This window comes from Mesoplodon bidens (assembly GCF_964165515.1).
Source record: "Mesoplodon bidens genome assembly, chromosome: X".
NCBI classification, from domain to species: Eukaryota; Metazoa; Chordata; class Mammalia; order Artiodactyla; family Ziphiidae; genus Mesoplodon; species Mesoplodon bidens.
Window position 1 is genome coordinate 104,605,506 of NC_138163.1, and position 21,885 is coordinate 104,627,390.

General features: G+C 48.6%; 1 protein-coding gene across 22 annotated transcripts in view; it reads left to right on the forward strand.

The window, feature by feature from the left end:
• Window positions 1-14,454, forward strand: part of BCOR (BCL6 corepressor) — an 86,594-nt gene extending 72,140 nt beyond the window's left edge. For 18 of the 22 annotated variants that reach the window (XM_081221520.1, XM_081221519.1, XM_081221530.1 and 15 more), the window contains 9 exons: window positions 2,224-2,481; window positions 2,829-3,173; window positions 3,781-4,106; window positions 4,437-4,691; window positions 9,586-9,752; window positions 10,903-11,048; window positions 11,482-11,559; window positions 11,724-11,880; window positions 13,299-14,454. In XM_081221520.1, coding sequence (XP_081077646.1) covers window positions 2,224-2,481; window positions 2,829-3,173; window positions 3,781-4,106; window positions 4,437-4,691; window positions 9,586-9,752; window positions 10,903-11,048; window positions 11,482-11,559; window positions 11,724-11,880; window positions 13,299-13,587 — 2,021 coding nt within the window. In that variant the 3' untranslated portion in view covers window positions 13,588-14,454. The remainder of the gene's footprint in view (window positions 1-2,223; window positions 2,482-2,828; window positions 3,174-3,780; window positions 4,107-4,436; window positions 4,692-9,585; window positions 9,753-10,902; window positions 11,049-11,481; window positions 11,560-11,723; window positions 11,881-13,298) is intronic. The other 4 variants (XM_081221522.1, XM_081221525.1, XM_081221524.1 and 1 more) reach the window with 3 other exon arrangements.
• Window positions 14,455-21,885: the final 7,431 nt, after the last annotated feature.

Below are 21,885 nucleotides of genomic sequence, written 5' to 3' on the forward strand. Positions count from 1 at the left end.
CATCTCCTTTGCCCTCAAGGGTCATCCTCCTGTGGGTCGTGGTTAGAACAGTCTTTGAGAAGCTCCAAGTGACACGGAGCCTCTACCCCATAGCTGGTGGCCATGGGCATCTTGGGCAGTCGGGGTGGGTGTCCCTTCAGGGTTATTACTGGCCTGGGTAAGGTCACACCTAGCGTAAGGTCTTGGGGGGCCTTAGCTGAGGGGAATTGAGATCTTTGCCCTAAAAGGCTCCGGGGTTGGGGGAAGGGTGGATGGACCTAGTTTGGAAAAAGAAACTTTCAAATTGGACATGGGGGTTCTTAAGGTAGCCCTTCCATTCCTCCATGGATCCCCTCCCACGGAGCTTTTAGGGAAGGCTGATTGGACCAGAGAAGTCCAATGGTGTAACCAGCAGGGCTCACCTCTTAAAATTTCATACATTTCAGGCCTGAAATTCAGGCTGGTCTGAAAGTCTTGGCATCTTTTGGTTAAAGGGATTTTTCCAGCCTTTCTCTGTGCTGGGTCCGGCCCGTGATTATGAAGCCCACCCCTGGGGGGAGGCTAGCAGTAACATTCCCACTTTACAAGTGAAGGGGGCCGAGTTGTAAAGCGGCGCCATTCCTGCCCGAGTGTTTAAGAGGGACACAGAGCAGCCGGAGTGAGAGTTGCAGCACGCCGTCTTCACCGGGCCTGCAGTAGCCTGGGCTGCATCACCCGTAAGCACAGGCCAGGAGTTTGGGGTTTCTCCTGCTGCCATGACAGGAGACCCTCGCGGTTGGGGTGATTCCACCATTCTGGCAAGAGTAGATGGGGACCTGTCCCACCTTGGGATACCCTTGGAGAAAAGCTAAGTGTGTTCCACCATTGAGAACACAGGTCAGGCTAGCCCAGGCCAGGGTGAGGTTCATCCCCACAACTGACTGCCATTAAATGCCGGGAATGCCCCCAAGAGAGGCTGATCAGGGGACCAGCCGGCTGGGCAGAAGTGGGAGTGATACTTGAAGTGGTCTAGGGAGAGGAGGAGGAATGCGAGCAGCATGTGAAGGGTGTGTCCATGATTTCATCTAGAAAAACGGGCTGTGGGAGCTTAGCTCAGGTGTTAACGAAATACCAAACTCATACACCCACCCCCACCCCCGGCCGGTGATGGACACAGGGTCATCTTCGGGGAACTCTTTAACAGCACAGTGATCATTATGGAATTATTTGTGTGTTAGAAACAATGTGACTAGCAAAGCAGTTGAACTGTTTCTTTGGCTAGAGCAAAAGTGAGGAGTGATGTTAGGCTGGGGTGATTGGAGGAAAAGCCCCAAGTGGATGCTAGATTGAGCAGAGGGGGCAGGAGCAACACAGGCGGAGCTGGGGTGTGAGCAGTTCAGCCCTGCCCGCCGCACCCCCACCCCACCCCCATGAAAGGGGTTGGAGTCTTGTCTTTGAAATGTCCTTAGATGCTTGTTGCCTGGGAAGGAAGGCGTGGAGATGTGCCAGGTGGGTGACTGGTGTCACTGAGGGCCTTCTTCCTAGACAGGAAATAGGAGTAGCCCCTCGATGGCAGTGAAATGCTTTTCCCCCCACGGGTGTGGAAAGAGGACAGACGGACTTGTAGCAATCTGGTTGAGTTCTTTGAAATTGCCCTTGACCCTTGTGTGTGCACAAGGGTCCTTTCCCTTTGCCTTTGCTAGGCTCCTCTTCCCTTGGTCTCCCCAGCTTCCCAGCCTCCCGCCATTCTTTCTTCACCCTCGCCCCTGCTGACCCAAGTGAACATTGGTGCTATGTCTGTGTAGATGGCAGTTGGGGGCTATTTGGTCTCTTGATGACACCAGCCTTTTTTGTTTACTACAAAGTAGTAGCAACTGTTTCCATAGTAATTTGTAGCTCTGCTCTGATTGGTTGGATCTTACTGTGAGGTCACTCACCCTCCCTTTAAAAGTAAGCCACCTTGGAGAGTTAAGCAGTTAGGGAGTGATCTCACATGCCTATAGAGGGGTGGTGTAGACGCCTCACCTTGACCCTTGAAGGATGGGTGGTGAGTGGGCTACGCGCCTCATTTTCTGCTTTCTTTGCTGGTTGTGTTCAGCTGTCCTTCCTTTGGGACGTCTTTCTGAGGGTTTTGTGCTTCCAGCGTGTGAGGCCCCTGGTCTCCAAAGGGGGGTCTGTTGGTAGCACATTGCCTTGGGCATGGGGGTCCTGCCTGCTCCTGGTGACCTTTGTTCCCTCCTTTCCGGGTTGTCTCCCCTCCCCTAGGGGAGTGTTATGATGGAAGCAAACCTGACCCCTTCGAAGCCCCAGAGGACAATGATCTTCCTGAGGACTACTTCATGGACACGGAGCCCCCCAGAGAGCCCCCCGCCGACCAGGCGGCCCCGGACGCGCCACTCAGCCCCACCCTCCGGCTGAACAGAAAGCGCAAGGTCTCTGGCGATAGCAACCACACTGAGACCACTGTGGAAGAGCTCCCGGAGGACTCTCTGCTGAAAGCCAAGCGGAGACGGGTCTCCAAAGGTGAGCTCGGTTTCGCTTCGGGCCTGCAGGGCACCCTGCGGAAGTCCTGGAGCGGAGCAATGGAAAGTTCCAGTCCCACCCTGGAGCCCTGGGGGGAGCCACTCACACCTCCCCACCCCCCACCCCCATCCCATCCCCCACCCCCCAAAGCCAGGTGCCGGGGCTGGAGCCCAAAGGTGGCCAAAGGCAAATAGGCCCCCTCCCGAGACTTGGTGACAAGTTCCAGCCAACACAGTGACCACACCCCCTCCCCTCCCCCACCCCTATTAGTGATGTGTAAGACAGTTTGTTCCCCACCCCCCGCCCCGGGGGGCTTCTTCATTAATTTGTAGTTATTTCTCCATTAGATGACTGGCCTGAGAGGGAAATGACAAACAGTTCCTCTAACCACTTAGAAGAGCCACATTATAGTGAGCTGACCAACCTGAAGGTGTGCATTGAATTAACAGGGCTCCATCCCAAAAAGCAACGCCACTTGCTGCACCTTAGAGAACGGTGGGAGCAGCAGGTGTCGGCAGCAGAGAGCAAACCTGGCCGGCAGGGCAGGAAGGAAGTGACCCAGGCGGTTCAGCCTGCGGTCACCCCCCAGGGCAATAGCATCTCCGAAGAGAAACCTGGCAGGAAAAGGGCAGAGGCCAAAAGCAACAGAAGCTGGTTGGAGGAGTCCCTTAAATGCAGTGACAATGAACAAGGTACGCACGGGGCGGGGGGCGCTCCTGGAGGGTGGATCACCTGCCCTCTGTGGGAAACGGCCCTGGAGGGGACCTGAGCGCCATCCAAGTTGACAAGAGTAGCGTGTGGCGAGCGGGGAGTTTTCTTCATGAGGTCCTTTCAGCCTGCACACTTCCTTATGGAATGTACAGTGAGGCGGGAGCTCGACTTCCTGGGCTGCTCCTCATCACCCAGCCCGCGGCTGGGCAGGAAGGGAAGTCTTGGGTGACCCCGGGCGCTTGTCAGTGCCCTCATTCCAGCCTCGGGCTGTCCCCAGTCGCCCTGTCCCGAGCACCCAGGCCCCCCACGGGTGGGGACGGGAGCACACGAAGGGCTGGCTTCTGCCCTCTCTTGCGGCCCTTTGAAGCGACTTGCCATTTGGCGTTTCGTGGGTTAGCCTATTTGCCGGTTGAATGTGGGATAATTAAAATATTAGTGCTTTGAAAACATAATTGGTATATCTTTAAAAACTGAAGCCGCTCCAACGATCAGTGCTAACAATGGGCTTTTCTTTCCTCACCGGCTACAACTGTGTAACGCCCGCTTCTTCTCCCCCTGCCTCCCGCCCTCCCCCTCCTGTGGATCCAGCCTCGCCTGTGTTCTCCGGCTCTCCGCCCGTGAAGGGCCTTTCATCCACCAATGCAAGCGGCAAAAAGCAGACTCAGCCAAGCTGCACGCCAGCCTCAGGACTGCCTACCAAACATGACCAAGTTAAAGAAAGCCAGAAGACAGATGTGCTGTGCATGGACGAAGAAATGGATTGGCAGCCTTCGCCCCTGCCGCAGAAATACACCGACAACAGCGAGAAACCATCCGGGAAGCGACTGTGCAAAACCAAGCATTTGATCCCTCAGGAGCCCAGGCGGGGCTTGCCCCTGCCAGGGGACTACTACGTGGACAATGCGGATGGCAAGGTACCTCTTGCCCCTGGCTCTCCCCCGCCCCCCGGGCCTGTGCAGACACATCCCGCCTGCCTACTTCTCTGCTTCTGGGGACAAAGCTTTCCTTTTCCTGAACCCCTCCCCCCAAAACGTCACTGCCCCTTCCTAGGGGACCTGTCTCCTGGGTGGTGGTGAAGTTTCCAGCTAGTAAAAATGCAACCCTTTCCTCGCGCCCCGCCTCCCCCAGACAGAGAGGAGGAAAAGTGCTTTCCTCCACTCAGGTTTGTAACTCAGGGAGGAGGCGAACCAGGCGGGTGGTGGAAGGACAGCCTGAAACGTGTGCGCTGCCTGGTTTCGTGATAGGTGACCGTCCGGAGATTTCGAAAGCGGCCTGAGCTCAGTTCCGACTATGATCTTTCGCCGGCCAAGCAGGACCAGAAGCCCTTGGACCGTTTGCAGCAATTGTTACCAGCTTCCCAGGCCTCGCAGCTGACATGCTCAAGCTCCCCTCCAGAGACCACCCAGTCCCGCCCGATGCCACCGGAAGCGCGGAGACTTATTGTCAATAAGAACGCGGGCGAGACCCTTCTACAGCGGGCCGCCCGGCTTGGCTACGAGGTGAGCACCCTTGTGGGTGCCCCGGATCAGGATCCGCCGGCTGCTGCTCCTTGGGTGGGGGACACACTGGCTGGGGATGGGGGGCGGGTCTCAGAGCCCAGCCCCCTCCACGTGGCGGGCTGGGCTGGGTGTTCCAGCAGGGTGTTTGCGTTGGCGCCGCTCACACCGCGGGCTCTTTGGTGGCTTGCTCAGTCGTGGTGTGAAAAGAAAGGCAGGCCTCTGATGTTCGTTCCCATTCAGGCAGGTAGGCTGCTTCGGCCAGTCCGGCTCACTTATCTCTGATATAAAATCTGACCTAACCCAGGGCTTGGCGACCAGGGGAATTTTAATGAGCCCTTTTGGATTCTGAATAGCAAGAGGGAGAGTAGTTATTAGCTCTCTTTTGGGTTACTTGTGCTGTTTCGGGTAGAGTGATGCCCCTGTGGGGTAGCGGTGGGAAGTGTCTGTGCAGAGTAGGGGTGGGAGTGGGGCAGACCTGAGCAGTCTCTTTCTGAGAGGGCACGGGAGCCGAGGGCTGATGGGCGGGGAGCAGGGGTTGAGCCTTGCACAAAACTCCCTGTCCACACTGCTGTATCCCAACCCAGCACGGCTGATGACAGTGATGGCCTCTATTGCTAGAGCAACATAGACAGAAAGATAGCTGATATCTGTCTAAGCCCGTGTGACCTGTAGTAACTCCTTTCACCCTTTTAACATCTTCACTTGGGAGTAACGAGTACTAGCCCACTCTCGGATGAGGAAACTGAGCCTCAGAGGGGTTAGCTGATACCCGTACGGGTAGCAATCCAGCAGTGCTCCACAGCCCACCACGCTCCTCAGCAAGACTCAGCAAGACTGGCTCACACTGGAATTGCCCTTTTTACAGTTCAAAACCTCTGTGAGACAGATGACTGTCTCTGCCCTGTGCAGTTCCCCCACCATACTTGTCAGTAGCAATTGTGATGTAATAGCCCACAGGGCAAAGGCATTTTTCTGTGCTGGCATCAGCCCTCTGGGAGTTGAATGGTGACAGTAAAACGCGGCTCAGCAGGCTGAGCGTGGAGGTGTGGCTGAGCACTGGGGTGGCAGGACCCAGGCTGGCCCGGAGCCCTGGGGCCCACACCCTCAGCCAGCTCTGTGCCCCTGTCCCCCGTCTCCCGTCGTCCCCCCCCCCGCCCCCCGGTCCATAGTGCCAGGAGCCCTTCGAGGTGTGCCTGCCTTGGCCCTAAGGCATGACTGTGGGTGGGAAGTTGGAAGCACTAGGGCTATGCTTAGTTTGGGAGTGTTTTTGTTGTTGTTGTGGGTTGAATGTGCTGTTGTTTGTATCTACACGTCTCTTGGAGACCTCTCCATTAGCTAGAGAGCACTTTCTGGTAGTTAGCGCAGTTACTTGCAGGTGAAGTCCAAGGAGCACCCAGTTGGTTTCCCAAGAGCTGAGAGCGGGCGCCTACGAGGACAGAGCAGATGTTGCACATAGTGCTGAGCTAGACCCCCCGTGGTTGAGAAAATACACTCCTTGCTTCCAGCAAACGCTGGAGGTGGGGGGGAGCCCCCTAACCCCAACTTTTGGGTTAGGGTTGAGAAAGTAGACTCCCTCTTCCAGCAAATGCTGGAGATGGGGGGGCGGGGTGCTGCTGCACCCGCTGTGGAGGGCGGGGCTCCGAGCCCCACCTGTGAACTTGGCATCATTTCCAGCAGCCTCCCTTTGGGACCAGAGATGTCAAAAGACCCTCGTTGGTCCTCTGAGACAGTTTCCATTTTGGTTCGGTGGCTCTGAGGCCTGGACCAAGGGGCACTTGATCCATACTTTTTTAGGCTACCTGGCCTTTGATTGCACAGGAAGCCTTGGGAATGTTTACGGTGGGATTTGTTTTTTTCTTCAAATGTAAATTTCAATATGTAGATTCCACAGATCACCAGTGTTGATGCTGAACATTGTGACAAGTAGATGAACGCTTTCAACTTTGAATCCAACTTTCTGGGATTTCTCTGGGCAGAATTTTAAATGTTGGGATGATGGCCCAGTTGGGAGATGTGGCAGCTTCAACCTTTTCAAATTGAAGGACAGTTTGCTTAAGCAGATAAGGGTGTGGTTTGGGAGGGTTTTCCTGAAGTTTTGTCTTCAGCATTCTTGGTTATTTTCTTCTGCTTAGCCAAAGATACCATGTGCAGTATAAAGGCTGTCTGAGCTTTATGTCATGATAATGTGGTTCTGGAAGTTTAGAAACACACTCTGGCCTCAGATCCGCGTTAACTAGATCACTTGCGTGGCCAAAGACCTCAAACCTTTCCCTCCTGGGAAAAAGGCTTCTATTTCTTAGGCTAAAACGCCAGTGTGCAACCACATGCTTGCGCCTTTAGCGGTGATGGTTAAATTTTCTATGAATTGAATAAGTCATGTTTTTTAAAAAGTTAATGAGGCATTTAATTAATTAACAACGTCGGGTTTATGGCCTTGATGGTTACATTTTGCGGGTAATGGCATTCGGCTTATAGCCGCTGAACGGACAGTTGTCCAACAAAAGCAGTTGGATTTTGTTTGGGAATGGGTGGGCTGGCCTTCAAACACTCCCGTTTATTTCTAGCGGAGAAAATAAACCAAGGAATGTGTTGCGTGGACAGACTCGCCCCGCCTCTTCACCTTTCAGTTAGAGAAAGTGTTGGTGGCGACGGTTGCCATCCATTTAGAGGCCATCACCCTCCTAGCTAGGAGAGTGTAGTTAGCCCACTTGACCCCCAACAGAGAAGGCCTGTGGGATGCTCGTCACAGCTGGATTGCATCCCTCTAACTGGGGCCCTCTTGGGCCTTTTGAATCTTCCCAGCTGACCAGGTACCAAAGACCTGAGTTATAGGTCTAGTACCTCATGTTAATTGAACTTGGGGTTTAATATCTCTGGGCCTCCGTTTCCAAGTGTTGAATGAGGATAGTACTACCTTCCTTTCCTGCTATCTCCTGGGTTCCTGTGGGTGACAGAAGACGTCCTCATCTGGGGAAATGAGAAGCACTGTGTAAATAGTGGGATCAACGTGGTTGAGTTAGGACAGCCCGTGGCAAAAAGTCTGACCTGGCCGTGGGGCTACTGCTGCCTTTGCTGCCATCTTCCAGGAGAAGAGAGTTGACTTACCCATCAGCTTGGGCGGCCTTTCATTTCTAGGTACCCTTGAATCTGCCCTAGTAGTGATGAAGGTTTCCAGGTGAAGGCCATGATTGTCACAGCAAATAAACCCTGGGTTGAGTAAATTGATCTGTGCACAGCAGTTGGTGGCGTTCAGACCTGATCCCAGAGCCACGTGACAGGGCCTCTCCCTGGCTGGGGCACACAACTCATTAGCTTGCAGCCGTCCACTCAAGTCTGGCTAGTGAGGGCCTGCTAAAAGAGCAGCAGCTTCATGCGGTATCCTGGATACCAGGGCTCGGGGCAGGTGGCCTGGGAGCCCAGAGGATTGTGGGCTTTCTGGCAGGTTGGGATGTAAACGGAGAAACGCATTCGTGGGCGTGCCTTTTCTCTTCCTCCTCTTGTTTTGGAAGGGAGCTGCTGCAGTGACCTGAAGTAACAGGGCACCGATGGCCAGGTTTACCAGCATGCCCCATTAGGTTCACGTGGTAAGCAAATGGAACATTCTAGTTCGCTCCCAAGTGAGTGGTCACCTTTGATTGGCGTGTCCTCCAAAGGGCATAAAAGGTTTTACAGAACCCATCTCGCACTTATGGGCGGCTAGAATGACCCCCGTTTTAGGTTTAACAGATGAGTTACCTGAGAGATGTCACAAGGAGGCCTGTTCTGACCCCATCCCATCCCCCCTTGCCCAGCAGACCATGTGTTGGGCCACATGCACGTTCTGCCTACTCCCAGCTCTCAGAACCTGACGGCTCTCTGCTGGGCACGACTTACCCAGTATAAACAGTATAACGTGTTTTCTGGTGGCAAATGCTTTCGATGTGTCTGAAAACTTTCTTAAGGTAATAAAACATTGAATAAATTCCTGCTCTGCTTACTGGGAGTGGTTCATTAATATTTTAACAAGCCAAAGAAATAAGGTTAATAACAGTGATTCTAATGCACAGTGTTGACACAGAACATCTCCGGGTTGGGGGAGGGTGAACGTTTTATTTGATTCTTGAAATGTGGAGGTTGCAGCCTGTGGTGTATCAGGTTCCTGTCATTAACTTGACTAAATATGAAAATATGAGACTGATTCTGCCCCGAGAGGGTGGAGTGAGGCAAAATAGAGGGTGGGGTTATTGGAGGCATTTTGTGTCATTCCTCGAGGATGGAGGGAGAGAGCTTCTCTTTAACTCTACTTAACATACAAACAAGAGCATCTGAGGCCCAGGTTCTGATTTGGGGTCCTAACAGGGGGTGCGAGGATGTAGCTGACCTGGGTGTCCCTCCTTCTCTAAGCTGGGGAATGTTCTCCGGCTGATTTAAGCTCTCTTTAAGTGTTGGTCATCCATACTTTTATCTAAACTTGTGTTATCATCCGCTGCCACCGACTGAACGGACCCATCAAGTGAGAATGGTCTGTGCTTGGCAATGTGTCATCTAAGATGTTAGCAGCCGTGACACCTCTGTACTGGTCACGTCGGCCCCTGGGCTGAGGGTTTTCATCGCTATCCAAATGCATCCTCTCAGCAGCCCTGTGGAAGCTTGGAGAAGTTCAAGGGTAACTTGCCCATGGCCAGGCCACTGGTGCAGCAGAGCCTTAGACAACACTGTCTGCATCTCCAAGCCCTTCTCACACACTCTCGCCCACCACCAGGATGCCTGCCGCCTGCCCGCACCATGGCGGGCTTTTGGCCCCAAGGATGTATGCCTTTGAAAGTGGGCACCGCCAAGCTGTGGGGAGGTCACCCTTACAAGTTTCACTGTATGGTGGTCTGATGGTATCTCCTCTCCTCTCCTCTCCCCATAGGAAGTGGTCTTGTACTGCCTGGAGAACAAGATTTGTGATGTGAACCACCGCGACAACGCGGGTTACTGTGCCCTGCACGAGGCTTGTGCAAGAGGTTGGCTCAACATCGTACGACACCTCCTTGAATATGGCGCCGATGTCAACTGCAGTGCCCAGGATGGAACCAGGTCAGTGGCGGTCTTGCTCTTGGCCTGGCCCTGCTGGGGCATAGGCAGTGGTTCTCAGGGTGTGCGGGGAACCCCAGAAGGAAAGATGGAGAGTGAGTGCCGTGTAAGCACACTGATGGCGGAGTCCTCTAGAATGGAATCGGACAGATCTTTCTGGCAAATTTACATAGAACTTTAAAACTTTGTGACGCTCTTATGGACAGAAGTCCCTGAAAATGTTGAGCCTGCATGAATAATCAGGGGTGTTCTCTTTTAAGACCCTGGACTCTCCACCAGCATCTGTTGAATCTCAATCTTGAACATATATGTGAGTTGAAAGTTGCAGGAGTACAGACAGGTCCAGTGGCAACTGGCTTGATAGGACCTGCCGTGTCCACCCACATCCCTGGGCCTGGCCCCCACTCTGTCCTTGACCTCGGTTTATTGGCCAGAGGCCCAGGTGTGAGTCAGCCCAAGCATCTTCCTGGTTGGACCTGGGATGCCACCACGAGGCAGGGCACTGGGGCTTTCCTGACAGTCATAAAATGAGCAAAACCGTAAGGTATTTGGTGGTTCTTGGTTTCCAAATCGCATCCTTTCTGGATGGGACTGCGGACAGTGTTCCTGACCCCAGCGGACACGGGCAGGAGGACTCTGTATCCTCCTGCGAACTCGCCCTGCCTGTCGACTGCTTCTGGGCGAGAGGGTTGATCACTCATCTCCAAGTTGGTTTCAGGAGAGGTTCCACTTTGCCCCTAGTTTCTTTTACAAACTGCACTTTTTGGGTTTTGTTTGTAATGGTGTAACAATGGCTTGTCGTATCTGCTTCCGTGATGCTGGGGTTCTTCCCCCCACCCCGCCGTACGTTACCTTCTTACAGTCTGTCACTATTTAAGTTCCTTGGAAACGTTTTCATCGTGGCCTGAGTTCCTCCTTGGGCCATGCATGAAGAGAGATTTGCATTGAAGAATTAGGCCTGAGATGGTCCCTTCACCTGTCCCGTAAAGGGTTATGTGTTGAAATAACAGAGTAATTTGTCCTAGCGACCGTACACTCACCTCCTCGGTGAAATAGCGCGCCTACGAGGCTTGGCCGCACACGCTCGATTTTGCCCCGTGTCGCTAGAAGCAAGCGTCGCGTGCACAGGTGTAATTCCCCGCACCTCTCCTAGGCCTCTCCACGATGCTGTCGAGAATGATCATCTCGAAATTGTCCGCTTGCTCCTCTCCTACGGTGCTGATCCTACCCTGGCTACGTACTCAGGTAGAACCATCATGAAAATGACCCACAGCGAGCTTCTGGAGAAGTTCTTAACAGGTACGGCAGAGGTCAAGACACGGTCTTGTTCAAGCATCTAGACGGTGACTTCACAGCCTTTCATCTGGGTTCCCCCTACCCCCACCCCCCGTTTACCCTAAGTGACGCTTTACTGGGAAAAGCGGCCCAACGTTAGTCTGTCAAAGAAGAGATATATACTTGGAGTTTTGTGGTGGGGGGGGCTGGAAAACTCTTAGCTAGCCAGGCTAGCTTTTGTTTGGCCGGCTGGGGCGGTGAGGCGGGCAGTCCCTCAGGAAGGCGGGTGGACGCGTGGGGAGGTTTCAGTCAGATACCTGGAGGCGTGTGCAGTGGGACTTGTCAGGAGGTGACACCAGCCCCAGCGTGAGATGTTCCCGAACTCCAGCAGCATTTGCCTCTTACCAGCAGGCATTATCTTGTTTCTCTCTCTCTCTCTCTCCCCCTCTCTCTCCAGACTATTTAAATGACCTGCAGGCTCCTGACGACGGTGACCCCGGTTGCTCTTGGGAGTTCTATGGCAGCTCTGTGTGTGGTGAGCAGCCTTGTTCGTTTCAGTTGGGCTGGTGGGGGTGGGGGTGGTGCTGGTGCTGTGAGCAGGGCTTGCTTGGGAAAGAATTTTTCCAGGGTCCTTTTTGGAGAACAGCTGGAATCTTGCTCCAGCTTACTGACCTCTCTCTTGTTTGCCCCCCCGGTTAGAACCAGATGATGAAAGTGGTTACGATGTTTTAGCAAATCCCCCAGGACCGGAGGACCAGGATGACAGCAACGAGGCCTATGGTGACCTATTCGAATTTGAATTTTCCGAAAGCCCCCTTTTGCCGTGTTATAACGTCCAGGTGTCCGTCGCTCAGGGGTGAGCGTGGCCAGCGTGTGGTCGAGAGCCAGCCCAGCTGCTCTATGGGGTGGCAGGAGTTAGAAATCCCCTTCAGCAGATGAGGGTGGATGGGTTGGGGGGTGAGTGAATTCCTCACCAAGTGTCCACCGACCTCACATAATGCAGTAGAACTTTTCCAGAAAAGTTTGGGGGGTGGGAGGGCTCCCCAGCAAACTGCCCTCATTGGAACACACCCCTAGAGCCCAAAGGACACGGGAGTCAGCGACTGCAATTGCACAGTTTCAGTCACTAAACTCTTGGGGAAGGGATCCTCCCCAAACGGCTACCATAGGGGCCTTCCAAGGCGCGTGAGGTCCATGGGACGATACTGATGTGTACCCTCTTCTCGTATAAGATTAGAGAAAGCCGTATGTGGCACCTGGGATCTTACGTGTCTTCAGATTTGCTTAGATCGAGTCTTGTCCCCACGGTCGGGCCACTGTGCCCCATGACCAACCCTTCGGAGTGAACACATCAGGAGACCTTGCTCTGCTGTGTGTTGACCCCAGTGCTTAAGGAGTAGCATCCTCCTTGGACTCTGAGGCTGGGAACGTGTCTGCCTTTGTGGTGACATTCTATTCGGATAGAGATCATAAAGCATGGCAGGGTATCAGGAAGGATTGTACCACCTCCCTTCTCGAAAAAGCCTCACTCCCGGCAGCATTGAGGGGCGGGTTGGAGGTGTGGGAAAGGAAAGGAAAGCCAGGTGACCTCGAGTGTTTCTCATGCTCTCTCCGTGAGGGCCGGAGGAGAGGAGAGGTCAAAGAGGTGTTTGCCATCTCCCTTGGGTTGGCATACAGACTGGTTTTCCCCAGTGACTAGAACGGGGTGCACTTACTTGGAGAGGGGTGACCTGAGTTGTGGCCAGAGCCAAGGCAGCACTGGGGTGGCCTGCAACGAGGCTCGTTCAGGGGCACTGCTCCTGCTTTTGTCTAAGTTGGCTGATCCGCCCTAGGTGGTCTCTTAACACATGCACGTGAGTCCAGAGTTTCCCCGCTAGAAGTAGATCTTCCAGGCTTCCCTGGTGGCGCAGTGGTTAAGAATCCGCCTGCCAGTGCAGGGGACACAGGTTCGAGCCCTGGTCCGGGAAGATCCCACCTGCCACGGAGCAACTAAGCCCATGCGCCACAGCTACTGAGCCTGCGCTCTAGAGCCCGCGAGCCACAACTAGAGAAAGCCCGTGCGCAGCAACAGGCCCAACGCAGCCAAAAATAAATAAATAAATAAAAATTAAAAAAAAAAAGTAGATCTTCTAAGGACAGTGAGAAGTGGGGTGGGGGTGGGGTAATCAAAGTGGAAGCGGCAGGCCCTTTCACCGCCAGGAGACGGGTAGTTCATAGTTGGGAGCGCTTCTCATTTTGCCGGAAGCTCAAACCACTGTCCTTTCTCTGGTGCAGGCCTCGGAACTGGCTGTTGCTCTCAGACCTGCTCAAGAAACTGAAAATGTCCTCCCGCATATTCCGCTGTAATTTCCCAAATGTGGAAATTGTCACCATCGCGGAGGCCGAGTTCTACCGGCAAGTGTCAGCAAGTCTCTTATTCTCTTGCCCCAAAGACCTGGAGTCCTTTAATCCGGAAAGTAAGGAGCTCTTAGATCTGGTGGAGTTCACGAACGAGCTTCAGACTCTGCTGGGCTCATCCGTGGAGTGGATCCACCCCAGAGACATGGACTCAGATGACTACTAGTGAGCTCGCCGGGGCCCGCCGTGTACAGTGTGTCATAGTGTTAATCCTTGTGCATATGTGTCATAATACGACTATTTCTGTAAAGAAAGGACACTATTACATATGAAAATATCTCTTCTTTATATAAGAGACACGACTCCAGTCGGAAGGACTTTGAAACATGTGTTTTTCTTTTTAAACTTTTAAGTCAGTTTTTATGAAGTTGTTAATAAAGTTTCTTTACTTTTCAATGTACACATGCTTTGGAATATGTTTGTTTTTACTCGGAACAATTGTTTCTTTTCTTTTTTAAGGAGAAAAAAAAATAAGGAAAAGGAGCTCCACACTTTGACTTAATTTCATACAAAGCTCCGACGACAGAGGCCATAACTGTTGAGAGTGTGGTCAGAACCGTGTGGTTGGTTTCGGGGGTTGAATTCGGGGAAGGCACTTGGCGACGTTGTAACTTTATGTTTTGTTTACAGAGTACCTGCTCAGGCCAGGTCAGTGCTATTGGATGTGATCCAGTAGTGTGTAATATAAATTCAAACCATATCCACACACAACAACTAATTGTATGAAATTTTTATATCCTAATTTAAAAGCTGTGAAATTAGTTTTCACGCATCAAACCGGATTGTTTATATGTTTAAACATTTTATGCTCTTATTTAAAGAAGACTTTGAGCTATTTTTTTCTGTACCCTGTAAAATACTGAAAACTAACATAATATGTTGAGGTTGCTTGAAATTGTACATAAAACTAAAATTTTCTGAATTGTGTGTTTATGTTTGAAATCTGTGTTTTAACTTTGTAAGTACATTCTCTGCCTTTGTATTTATATTTTACAAAAATTTTCTTAAAAGGCAATAAACCTGTTGAGGAAAGGAGAAAATGGAAGGAAGTAAATTGTTTCCTGTGTATTTTCCTAAAACATTACTGTTATCACAGTTTGTTTTAAAGTGGTGTTGCTGGTCGGTTCCCTACAGATAACTTTAGGGCAACTTATAGTCTCTATAAACTGAAACAGACTACAGGATTTCAGGGGAGTGAGACTCTGAAGACAATTTGAAGTTCTGTCCTGAAAACTCAATTCATAGACATATATGTTGATGTTTCTCAGATCCTTCTCAACCTTAACTCCTCTGATGCCGTAGTAGGCTTTTACATTGCCTTTGACCTTGATGGACTCCGGTAGCTTCATCACGGCCAACCCTTTATCTTTAGGAATACTTTTTCCAGAAACAGGTCTTCCATTGTGTCACTTCTCCCTCCAGACCTCATGTTTTTCTGTTACCTTTTAACACGAAGTCCAAACCTGCTTGGCCCAATAGTCAAGGCTTGTAGTTTTGACCACTCAGCTACTCTACTGCTCTTACTTCTTGCAGCAGTATCCCTGTTGGGTACTATCAATTTCCATCCTACATCCTTTTAATTCCTTCTTTCAGTGCAGAGTCTAGAAACCTGAAAACTACTAGGCTCCCTTGCCGCTAGGATTCTGAATGGTTGGTTTGGAAGGCAGAGCAAGGTAGAGGCATCTTCCTGTTCTACTTGCTGCTGGTAAGAAGGGTTAGGGAGACATGCTGGCCAGTTTTAGTGACTCGATCAGCCTTCCAACACTGGGTCTTCAGCTTTGTGGGTAATGAGACACAGTAGTGATTGTGGTGATGCCTGGATGACAACAGCAGACTGGTCTTAAATCCAGTGCTTCCAGTGTCATCCCTGACTCACATTCCTCCAGCCCTCCCAAAGATTTTATAAGCATCTGATTCCTTGTATCAAATCCATTTGGGATCAGAATGCCCTTAGTGCTTTTCAGTCTTGCAATGAACCCTGAGAACACCTAGGCAGAGCAGACGGAAGGCGCCATGGAGATGATGTATTTGAGTGGGGTCGTAAAGTATGCAGAGGGAGGGGACCTGCAAGCTCTGTGACCTGGCAGGTGGGAAAAGTGAGCCGTGTTTGGGAATGGGGAAATCCAGCACTGTCAGAGGTGGAAATGAGAGAGAGCCCATTGTTGGTGAGCACCAAATGACGCTTGGGATGTATCCTGAAGACAAAAGGGAACCAACAGTGTTCTTGATTTACTAATTTTTTGATCATAAAAAAATACACTTTCATTGTTTAAAAAAAAATCCCAGCATTTCAGAAATAGAGGTTCTTGTCATCCCAAGCCAACCCTTCCTCCCATTCCCCACTCCAGAGTTAAAACCAGTGTTCACAGTTTGCTGGATATTGTTTATTAGGAAATCATCTCAAACAACAGGAGAGAAAGACTAAATAGCAAGACCTGCAGGAATGATCGAAACGAAAGAACACCAGTGAGCCCGAACTTCTATAGGTAATAAGGGGCCCCCGAGAGCCCAAATAAAAGCAGTGACAAACTCCAAGATATTTGGCTGTTTGTATTTGCATTTGTGCTGTTGGTACAGGGGGGGCCTGAGACCAACTGAGGTTCTATCCTGGATGAAGGTCATTTTATTAATAAAGCCAAGAAAATAAGTGGGAGCCACAGGTTTAAGGGGTGCAGGGGAAGTAAGTAATGGGCTTGATTTAGGAGACATTTAAGGTTGTGGCCATGGGTAAAGAGGAGGTACCATAGGTGTAGACGCACACGCCCCCCGCCCTCCCCCCACAACGGGAGCAGAGGGAGTGCACCCACTGGGTGTAGAGGTGCTCTCCACAGTGAAGATATGGTATAAATGAGGTCATACTGGCTGAAGCGGGCTCGCAGGTATAGATTCACTCATACTGCTTACCAAGGTGGAGAGTAGAAGTATGGTTCTTCTGAAGGTGCCTTTAAAGGTCAAGGTCATTCCTTTTGTCTGGTCCTACCCCCTGGCTACAATGTGGTTGTGACTGCTGTAGCCACAGCACCCACCCTGGACCATGAAGCATGGAAGTCAAGCACTCAATGTATTTGGAGGAGCCTGGGTACCTGAGGACCTAGTGGCACAGAGCCACCATACCAGCCCTGCCCTGTTCTGCCTGCCTTTTTATGTTGGAGAAAAATAAACAGTTCTGTTGAAGCCACTGTTATTTTGAGTTTTTCTATGACTCCCACCAAATCTAATCTTAATATGCTTAGCATCTGTGTGCACTTGGGCATCTTCCTCTTTCAGTCTCATCAAATTGGCCCAATAGTGTAACAGCAAAGGGGTGAAAACACCCAAATCACCATCAGCCGGGCCCTGTCTGAAGTAACAGTGGTACATCTGCACAGTGGGTACTATGCAACTGTACAAGGAATTGAGAGCTAGCTCTAAATTGCTTTAGAAATGGTTACCTCTGGGTAAAGAAGAACAAGCTGCCAGGAAAAGGGGTGGAAGCTTCACTTCTCTGAATGTTCGTATAATATCGATTTGACTTTAGAGTTTACATAATTATAAACCAAAAGCAATGTCAAATCAAAAAGCAAAATGAAACTAACCTTAACTATCCAGTCGGAAGCATAACCACACGGAAAGTAACTACTTCAAGTGACTTTAAAACACAGTAAAGTGGGCTTCCCTGGTGGTGCAGTGGTTAAGGACCCGCCTGCCAATGCAGGGGACACGGGTTTGAGCCCTGGTCTGGGAAGATCCCACATGCCACGGAGCAACTAAGCCCATGCACCACAACTACTGAGCCTGCGCTCTAGAGCCCGCGTGCCACAACTACTGAAGCCTGTGCTCCTAGGGCCCATGCTCCGCAACAAGAGAAGCCACCACAATGAGAAGCCCGCGCACCACAACAAAGAGTAGCCCCCGCTCACCGTAACTAGAGAAAGCCTGCGCACAGCAACAAAGACCCAGTGCAACCCAAAATAAAAAATAGTAAATAAAATAAATTAAAAAAAAAAAACACAGTAAAGTGATTGTATAATCCTTTGCCCTAAGGACAAAAAAGTACAGAAACGGTTTAGATTATTTTCACTAATCCTATCCTTGGCGACAGTGTCAGCATTGTTATGCTGATACTGTCCTGTTTGTGTCGTGAGATGAAGCAAAAAGTATCTGGCATGGTCGAGAACTGGGATTTTTAGCATGGGATGAAAGGAGATACAAATATAGGTTTGGTGAGGTTAAATAGAAATTGTGTAGTCCTTGGGAATTCCCTGGCAGTCCAGTGGTTAGGACTCCATGCTTTCACTGCTGAAGGTGCGGGTTCGATCCCTGGTTGGGGAACTAAGATCCCGCCAGCCACGTGGTGTGGCCAAAAAAAAGAAAAAAGAAACGAAAAGAAAAAGAAATTGTGTAGTCCTGAACTTGAATTAGAAGTATCAGTATGCACTCGTGATGAATTTAAAAAAAAAAGTTTTCCTTCTGTCCACTGAAAATGCCTAGAAATAATAACTAATAGAAATGAGCACCACCAACTCCCAGACTGTGGTTTCTAAATACCTTTTCTCACTAAAGAGAATTGAGGTTCCTTTGAGAAATGGTTGATCCCAGTGAGAGTTGGCAGGGAGTATGGACATACACAATATAAGCTGGTAGGGCTGTGTCAGACTCAGTAGCCAACTTGGAGAAGCCCCTATAAATATGGGCCACTTTTAGCATCAGTGAGGATAACTGCAAAGAATATAAAGTAGTTCCCTACCCCACCCCCCACATCTGCAGTTTCGCTTTCTGAGGTTTCAGTTACCCACAGTCAACCTTGGTCCGAAAATATTAAATGGAAAATTCCAGAAACAATTCATAAGTTCTAAATTGTGCACTGTCCTGAGTAGCATGATGAAATTTTGCTCCGTCCTGCTCAGTCCTGCCCAGGACGTGAATCGTCCCTTTGTCCAGCTTATCCACGCTGTATATGCTACCTGCCTGTTAGTCACTTAGTAGGCAACTGGGTCATCAGATCAACTGTTGCGGTGTCGTAGCCCCTGGGTATAGAGTTTGATACTGTCTGCAGTTTCAGGCATCCACTGGGGGGTCTTGTAACGTATCCCCCATTGATAAGGGGGGGGTACGGTAAACATTAAATATGTTCAAATCCATGAGTTCGTAATGAATGGTATATATAAAACAACAAACTCATTGATCTCTTTGGAGGGATGATAGGGAAAACCTCATCATTTGATACTGGCAAATATAGGGGAAAAAATGAAGCATTCCCCTGCCTTTCCTACATGAAATGTTTTGCTTTACAACAGTATTACAGCCAATATAAGGTGTTACCAGGTTAGAACCCTTAATGAAATAGTAGATCCAGGCAATGACCATTCATGAATGCCAACATTACCGAAAATAGAAAGAAAACACAAAAAGGAACAACCAGGTATTCTGAGCCTCCTGATAAGCAAACACTTCACCTCCTATGAAGTAGTCTTGCCAAAAAATTGAACCTGAAACTGATGAGCCTCTAGACCAGCGCTGCCCAATAGAAATATGTGAGTCACCTGTGTAATTTAGAATATTCTAATAACTACATTTTTTATTTAGAGATGTTTTGGGTTTTTGTTTCCTTTTTTTAGAGGGATTTTTTTTTCTTTGCTTGATTTTGGCCACGCCACGCGGCTTATGGGATCTTAGTTCCCCAACCAGGGATTGAACCCGGGCCCTCAGCAGTGAAAGCGTGGAGTCTGAACCACTGGACTACCAGGGAATTCCCTAGGAGCTACATTTTAAAAAGGGAAAAGAAACAGATGAAATTAATCTTAATATTTTAACTCAATATATCCAAAGCATTACCATTTCAACATGTTATCAATATAAAAATCGTTATTAATGAGATAGTTTACTTTTGTTTTTTTCTACTAAAACTTAAAAAAAATCCAATTTATATTTTATAGCACTTTTCAATTTGGACTGGCCACATTTCAAGTGCTCAGTAGCCACATGTGGCAAGTGGCTACCATACTGGACAGTGCATGTTTAGGATCTATTTACAATTTACAGGAAATACAGGGGACAGAAGAACATGTTAGGACATTATGGGTATGCATTCAGGAAAAGCCAGATTGAGGCTCTGTAAGGCACATGATTTGGTTTCTTCAAACTGTAAGTGGAGGAAAAAAAAAAAAAACGGAGGGGGGAACCTATAGACTAAAAGAGATTTAAGAGAAATACCAACTGCAAAATATGGATCTTAGAGTCCAGTTTGAACAGACAAACTAAAAAAAGAAAATATTTGTGAAAAACAGGCAAATAGGAACACTGAACATTTTTTTGGTAGAGACCTTATCTTTTAATAATACATGCTGAAATATTTATGGATGAAATGATAAGATATCTGGGATTTGCATCAAAATCATCCAGTAGGTGGGGGACGGGGGAGGTATGTATGGATGAAACAAGCCTGATCATCAGTGGGTAATTGTTGAAGTGGGTGATGGGTACATGGGGGTTTATTTGCACTATACTCTTCTACTTCGGGGTGTATTTGAAATTTTCTACACTAAAAGGTTTTTGTTGGGTTTTTTTTAATGAGCATCAATACTTGTCTTTCAGAGTTGTGAGGATTAAATGAGAGCACCAAGCACAATACCCAACAGGTAGTAGGCACTAGATAAATGCTTCCCCTTTCTAAAAAGTTGTATACTTAAAAATAAATAAATAAATAAAAAGACCCTGAAATGATCCTGTCTCTTCACATACAATTTGTAAATTCCTGCAGATTAAATTTGTTTTCCATATCTCTACCATCTGGTGATGACCTGGTCACTGGGAAAACTGGCAGAGAGAGAAATTATGGCAAATGCTAGTCCTCAATGGCAAAAGCTCAGTCAGGGGTGGGGCAAGACTCTGTGTACACCTATTATATAGTTTTTAATGTTTTAAATATTCAAAAACCAAAAACAGATGAATAAAGATAAATGCTGAATTTGAATATAAATAGGAACAAATGAAACTTTGTATCCCATTGACAACATTACCACACAGAGTATACATCCTTAGTGGAATATACTCTAAGGACAAATATAACTGCAAAGATATCATGAACTTTACTTAGCAGATCTCTTGTAGTGATGTTTGTATTGAAATTGTATTTTATAGGCATTATAAGATAGAGCAAATGATAAATACGTTGGTAATTTTGGGAACTTCTGTGTGAGAAGGGAGGTATGAATATGGAATGTGTAGAAGGGAGAAATAACCTTGTGATGTTGGATTTGAATTGTCAACTCAGTATTTAAACAAATACAAGCTCTGTCTGCCCACTAAAAGGGCCTAAAAAACGTTAATACCTCAGTAGCAATGAACACATCCAGGACCAAGTTCTTGGTATCTAAATACCATTCTCCACTATCAAGAACCAGGGGTTGCTTGAAAAAATGGCTGACCCTGAGTCTGTAGCACGGAACGTACAAGGTGAGCCTCACCCGTAGAGGAAGAGACTGGCACCATATGCCTCCCAACATGATGAATAAGAGTAAGAAGGACACAGCATCACCTCTGCAGTGTTCTTGTCAAAAATTCGGAACCTGAATCCAATCATGAGGAAATGGATAAATCCAGAATGTGGGATATTCTGCAAGACAAGTGGCCTGGCTTTCTTTCATTTCTATTGTTTAAACACTGCCATGAAAAACAAAAGCAGGAGGGAATGTTCTAGATTCGAGAAGATTGAAGAGACAAGACAACGAAATGCAATGCATGAACCTTGATAGTATCCTAGATCAGGGAAAAAATAGTTATAAAACACTTTTGACTAATAAATTGGATAATAAGCAAAAAACAACAACAAAAACAGCAAACCACTTTTGAGACTATTGGGGAAATTTTTAAACTCAATCTCATTGAGGTATAATTTAGATACAATAAAAGACACCCACTTTAAATGTATAGTTCTGTGAGTTTTGACAATTTTATACCCATGTAACCACCACTCCCAGTCAAGAATCTAAGTTCCTTTGTGCCTCTTTGCTTTCAACATTCCCCTCACCTCAGACAACCACTGATGTGGTTTCTATCACTACAGAGTCAATGGGGAAATTGAAATAAAGACCATAAATTAGAGGATATTATTGAATAAATGTAAATTTTCTTAGGAGTGATAATGGCGTTGCAGTTATGTAGGAAAATGCTCTTATTCTTGGACGATGTATGCTAGGGTGTTTAGGGGTGAATTATCATGATGTCTGTAATTTAGTTTCAAATGATTCAGCAAAAAGAGTATACACACACAGATAACAAAAGCATGGCAAAATAATAATTGGTGAATCTAGGCAAAGGGTATATTAAAGTGTTCTTTCAACTTTTTATAGGTTTGAAAATTTTCAAAATAATAAGTTTGAGGGGGGAAAAAAGAAAAAAATGTAATTTTCATCTCAGACTTTTTTCAATGCCTCTCATAACTGCTTCTGCAGAGAGAGATGAAATGAAGACAGGTTAAAACACT